Source organism: Pterocles gutturalis, unplaced genomic scaffold (assembly GCF_000699245.1).
Source record: "Pterocles gutturalis isolate BGI_N339 unplaced genomic scaffold, ASM69924v1 scaffold170, whole genome shotgun sequence".
NCBI lineage: Eukaryota > Metazoa > Chordata > Aves > Pterocliformes > Pteroclidae > Pterocles > Pterocles gutturalis.
Window position 1 is genome coordinate 6,966 of NW_010137895.1, and position 5,755 is coordinate 12,720.

Consider the following 5,755-nt stretch of genomic DNA (forward strand, 5'->3'; position numbering starts at 1 on the left):
GTCCTGGGAGACCCCCCACCCCCCTTGCCAGGGCTGAGCTGCTGAGAAGCTCTCTGGAGCTGTTGTTCTTGCCCGAACAAAGGAAAGGGGCTTTGCCACCCTCCGCCAGCCCGCGGGATACTTTGTGCTGGGGGCTCACTGGGTGTTTGCTCTTGGGGGGGTCGGTGGGGCTGTGGGGAAGGGGCTGGGGGACCAAGTACCCGGGCTGGGGAGTTGGGTACGGCTTTGGCAGAGGGTTAGATGTGCTTCAGTCTCTGTTGCCCACGCGTTTTGTGCTGTTAAGAGGGATGGCTGATGAAATTAGCTCTGCTGGGAGGCTTTGCCAGCCTGACCCGCTCCTGTGCATCTTGTGACAAGGTGATAAATATTAACCGGGCTGCAAGGTGCCAATCGTGGTGTGAAGTGGTCTCACGTGCTCTTCCTCCCTCTCCTTCAAGGTGAGAGTCTGGCGCTACCTGAAAGGCAAAGACATCGTCACTCATGAGATCCTCTTGGATGGTGGGAACAAAGTGGTTATCGGTGGCTTCGGGGACCCGTTAATCTGCGACAACCAAGTCTCGACAGGGGACACGCGGATTTTCTTCGTCAACCCCGCCCCGCAGTACATGTGGCCGGCGCACCGCAACGAGCTGATGCTGAACTCCAGCCTCATGAGGATCACGCTGCGCAACCTGGAGGAGGTGGAGCACTGCGTGGAAGGTGAGGCTGGAGCACGGCGTGCCCTGGGGCGCTCGGAGCACGCGGACGAGCCCTGGCTCTCTTGGCCACTGTGTGCTCTTGGCTTGTAAATGATTGATGGGCAAATGATGCTGGTGATGAGGTGGGTCAGTCCAACTGTTGTACGTGTGTCCAGGGTAGGGTCAGACTGCGCTGTGGACTTGCTTGTCACGGGGACAGCGCCTGGCATTGACCTTGTTGTCAGAGGCAGTGGTTGCAGCCAAGCAAAGTATTTTTTTGTGTGTTTTTTTGGGTTTTTTGGTTTTTTGGTTTGGTTTGGTTTGCTGCAGGTTCTCAGTCCTCTGCAATGATTACGATATGGTTGGGAGCATCCCAAGCCCTGTCCTGACACAGGCGTGTGGCAGGCACTTACTGCAGAATTTAACCTCCTCACACTTGAATTAGATATTCCTGTAGGTTTAGAGCTAATAAGTTAATGGGTTAAGCTTGGGGTGGAGGCCTGTCCTAGTCACCCCTAGCTTCCTTGCTAAGCCAGCCTTGTGCACTCCTGCTGGGATCCGAGGAGCCCACTGAGTTCTGCTGGAGGGTGAAGCTCGCTCCTCCGAGGTGTAACTAAGAACCAAGCTGAGTGATTTTGGGGGGTATGAGGTGTGCTTCTGTCTTGTTGTGGTGAAACCCTGTATCGCTGGTGGGTTAATCTCTCTGGAGCCTTTGTGACTGCTCCCCAAATGGCTCAGATGGGTTGTGGTGCTGTGCCCATGGAGTACACGTGCATCGCACTGATGCTCAGCACAGGGACCATGTGGCTCAGCACAGGGCTGGCTTGTGGCATCCATGGGACAACGTGAGGAGTGCTGACGTGGCCGTGCCAAAGAGCGTGGCTGGGTTACTGGTGCTGCTGTGGGGGTCCCAGCATAGCTGTTGGAGGGGGGGCAGCAGCCCATTTGTGCCCTGAAATAGGGTCTTAGTCCTGCAGGTGTGGAGATGTGCCTCTATGGAGAGCAGAGCTGCAGAGAATGATCTTTCTCCTACTTGGTGCCCAACCGTTCTTGAAAGCATAGCTCTGTAATATCCCATTCACTGGCTTTTCTCTTCCCCTTTTTGCTTGTCCTGTGTCCCAGCCAGAGCCCCGAGCTCTGGGGGAACGCGATGCCCCAAAAGCCCTTTGCTGGGGTCCGAGTATGTCCTGCGAGCAGATGAGCAAACAAGGGAAGGAATGCAGGAATTCTGCACGGACAACAAATAAACACGCACATCGGCTCCCTCCTCCCCTCGGCCGTGCAGAGCAGAGGCCGTAACCCCTTTTTCCAGCTGTGAGCGCTGACAGGGGTAAATGACCGAACTCTGGCTCTGGGAGGCTGGAAGAGAGCTGGGTCAGCAAAGGGGCTCCCAAAGGCACCCGTCTCAAGTGGGTTTTGTGAGCGGGAGACACACTGGAGCTTTTCTACCTCTCATGTGTATATATATCTAGTATTCCATATTGCACTTGAATGGTATCAGTCCTGCTCCTTTTTTGCGCCAAGTGGGGAGGGAGGAGAAAGGAGAGTGTATGTGTGGGTTGTGGTTTTTTGGGTTTTTTTGTTTTTTCTGTGGTTTTGTTTTTTTGTTTTGTTTTATTTTTTTTTTTGGTTAAACCTGAGCAAACATTATGGTTTTGTTTTTTTGTTTTGTTTTTATTTTTTTTTGGTTAAACCTGAGCAAACATTTGGAAGAATTCTGTCTTCACCAGTTTGCCGTGTTCTTTGGCACGCTGGTTCCGCACACGCTACAGGGATGGGGTCAGCTTACCTGGCTGGCGTGGGGAGAGCGGGGACTGGGGAGCAGCCTGCAGACAACTCACCATGTGTGGTGGGCTCAGTTTCTCCTGGGGACCTATCCAGGCTGTGTGGCTGAGAAATGACAAAAACAAAGCAACCTTGTGTTGTTAGTACGTGGCTGAGAAATTACAAAAACAAAGCAACCTTGTGTTGTTAGTATCTTGGGTAGGTCAAAAAGTGTTGCTTGGGGGAGCTGCAGCGGTTCTTAGTTTGGCATCCGGCTGACTTGGCAGCTGTGTCACTTAGGGGATGGTTTGGGTCGGAAGGGACCTTAAAAAGATCGAGTTCCAACTCCCTGCCATGGGCAGGGATGCTTGCCTTGATAAACCCACTTTCTCATATCCACTCGACTTGCTTGTGGGATGAAGAAAACATCCCACATCTGGGAAGCCTGGGCATTGCGCGCGTATCCTATACGCTGGGTGCTGGCAGGTTTGCTATAGAGAGCACGGACCAAACTGACCCCCCCAAAATCTTGGTTTCCCTTGAGCCCTCTCCAAAGCTCAGGCTTCTCCTGAGGTCCGTAAAAGCCCCTTTTGGCTTGCCCAGCCCTGCTGCCCTGGGGTTGGCTGTGCAAAACCAGGCATGAGAACCTGCTCCTGCCACCCTGGGAACCCTTGCTGAGCTCCGAGTCTGAGAATTTAGCTCCAGGACTTGTTTCCCATCAGCTCCCCACAGGAGGGTTCAAAACAAAGCTGCCCAGAATGCTGCTCTTTGAATTTCAAAACAAACCTTTTTGAGTGCTTTTGCAGAAAGAATGGGAAGAATGGTGGCAGCTGAGTGGAAAAACATGAATGTTTTAACTATCTTCATCTCCTGTCGCTCCAGCTTGGAAGAATCCTAGACATCAACATCTTTCCTGTCTTAAGAGGGGAGTTCAAACCAGGGCATCTCTGTGAAACAGCTCAGGTTAGAGCGAGAACGGCGTGGTTTGGTTACATGGAATTGGAGTAAAAATGTGGTCAAAAAGCAAGACTTCAGCTGAGCTCTGCAAACCCCCTTCAGCCCTGAGGGTGCCTGGAAAGTGGGTTTTTTTGGTGCTGAACAGCCGAGGAGCAGCTCTGGGACTTGTGCAGGAGGCTGGACCGGGAACTGGGATGAAGGAGGGGGTTTGCTCTGGGAAGGGGGGGATGCACAGAAAGGATCCGGCCCCGAGCAGCACCAGGAGGGGATTTCCCCTTGTTCCTCAAGACATCTGGATGAGATTTATTGGGGGAAGAATGAGCCTGATAAGCCGCAGTCTTGCTGTGTTTGTGCCTGGGGAACGCTGCTGGTGCACGAGGAGGGCTGGAGTCGCTGCGGGGGTGTCGGAGCTCCCCAAGGCTCCGTGCTAGGTGCAGAGCTTTCCTCCCCTGCCATCCCCATCACGCACGCTCTTCTGGAGCTCAGCAGCTGCCTAACCCCTGGGAGATCTTCCCCCTGCATGTGTGTGTCGTATTTCCCTTTGATCGCAACTGCACTTGAAAAATCAAGATTTTTTTTTTTTTTTTTGCATGTATGGCGTGGGAGGGGCTGTGTGACTCCACACTGAGCTGTCTGGGTGGAAGGAAGTTCCGATTAAACCTTCATCAGGACTGTGGTTAATGAGAACCCAGAGCTCCTCCTAACTAGAGCCTTGCTCGTGGCGTGATTTGCATGGACGCCGGAGCAGTCGCCCCAGCCCAGGCTGCTGTGCCAGCTTTGGGGATGTGCGTGGACATTGAACCTCCTGGGAAAAGCCATGTACGTGGGCTGTGCTGGTACAGTGCGTAGGGAAACATTGGGTACAGTAAGGACATGCCACCAAAGGTCCCGCTGGTGGCTCGAGACCCTTGTCCCAGAGCAGCGCATCTTCAAGAAATTCTTGCTCTGGGCTTTGTGGTGTCACCTCAGCTTGGAAAATAGGGCTCGTGGACCAAGTGAGGGAGTGTTAAGGCTTTTAGTAAGCATGGATCTGCTGTCTTGGGGGTGATGCTCTGACTCCCCCATGGGAATTATTCCAGCAGTGAGAGCACGGCTGAGGACCACTCTAAGCGTGCATGTAGGAGCTGTCCCAAACCCAGAAAGATGCTCCATATGTTTAAAAAATGTCACTTAGCTCTTATAGAAATTGAGATTCTGACCAGACCAGAACTCTCCTGATTTTTCATCTCTGTGGCAGCCCTGTTACCTACTCCCGTGGAAGAATTGCATCCCCTCCTGCAGCCTCAGCTCTCCCATGTGTGCTTGGGAGCGGGACTGCTTTGACAGCATCTCCCTTTCAGTTCCACTGCCCATCCTTTTTCTTGTCTTCTGCCTGTTCACTTTTATTCTCTTCTCTCTTTCTTTTTAGCTCTCTGCCTCCATAGAACTGAGACGTTTTGTTCTTGCAAACCAGCCCGTGCAAAACTTTCTTTTCAGTCTCCTTACAGGCGTTGCACGGCATGCAGGAGAAAATCCCTGCCAGGGGTTTGTGTTAGGTGACTTGGGCTGTGGTCACTTCCCATGCTCCGCTCTCTCTGCAGCCCTTCAACGATTTCTTTCTCAACCCCTGCAACGATTTCTTTTTTTATTCCATCATAGGCATTTCACTGTGCTTCAGAACAGGCGAGGGAGGGGGGGGCTGGAAGAGGGTTAGTGTGTGGGTGTCTTAAAGAAGGTGGTTTTTTTTTTTTTCATCCCTCTGCTTCCTGGCTCTGTTTTGAATTGAAGATAATGAGAACAGCATCAACACCTCCGTCTCGGGAGGGTGAGAGAGAGTTAGCCAGCAGCTGTAAAATGCAGTAAACGGAGAGAATCCACCACCAAAAATTCCTGGTGGCTCCTTTCTGCCTCCCCATCCATGGGCTGGAGCAATGGGGGCTACTGGGGCAGATCCTCCCGGGGCTGTCACATCCCGGGGGAGAGTGGGGACTTGCTCGTGGGTGAGGTGCTGGTGCTGCACAGAGATGCTGCAGAAGCATCTGCCCCATCCCCAGCGCTGGCAGGGGCTCCTCTTGCTCCTCGCGTGGGGGTCCTGCACGTGGGCCAAGCACAAGGGGCTGTTTCCTCCCTCCCGTGCGTGGCAGTGATGCAAAACATCCCACGGGTTTACGGCGGTAGCGAAGAGAGGCGATTTGTTTAGCAAATTCCTGGGGAATTTTAATCTGCCGTGGGAGGCTACTGGTCTGGGAAGGCTCCTTTGGCCCCGCTTCCCGCTCTGGCACATCCCGCTGTGTTTCTGGCCGGGATGGGTTGAGGCTTCTTGGTCAGTGGTGCAGATGGCGTGTCTCTTGGCGGTGCCGTTCGGACAAGTGCTGGGT

The 5,755-nt window shown here is 53.3% G+C and overlaps 1 protein-coding gene across 1 annotated transcript; it reads left to right on the forward strand.

Annotated features, from left to right (window-relative positions):
- Nucleotides 1-437: 437 nt before the first annotated feature.
- LOC104468547 (agrin-like) lies at nucleotides 438-4,854 on the forward strand (the record flags this gene model as incomplete). Its single annotated transcript, XM_010082728.1, has 2 exons — nucleotides 438-699; nucleotides 4,823-4,854. Coding segments are annotated over 2 exons (294 nt in total), but the record flags the coding sequence as incomplete, so codon positions are not given.
- Between the last annotated feature and the right edge of the window lie 901 nt (nucleotides 4,855-5,755).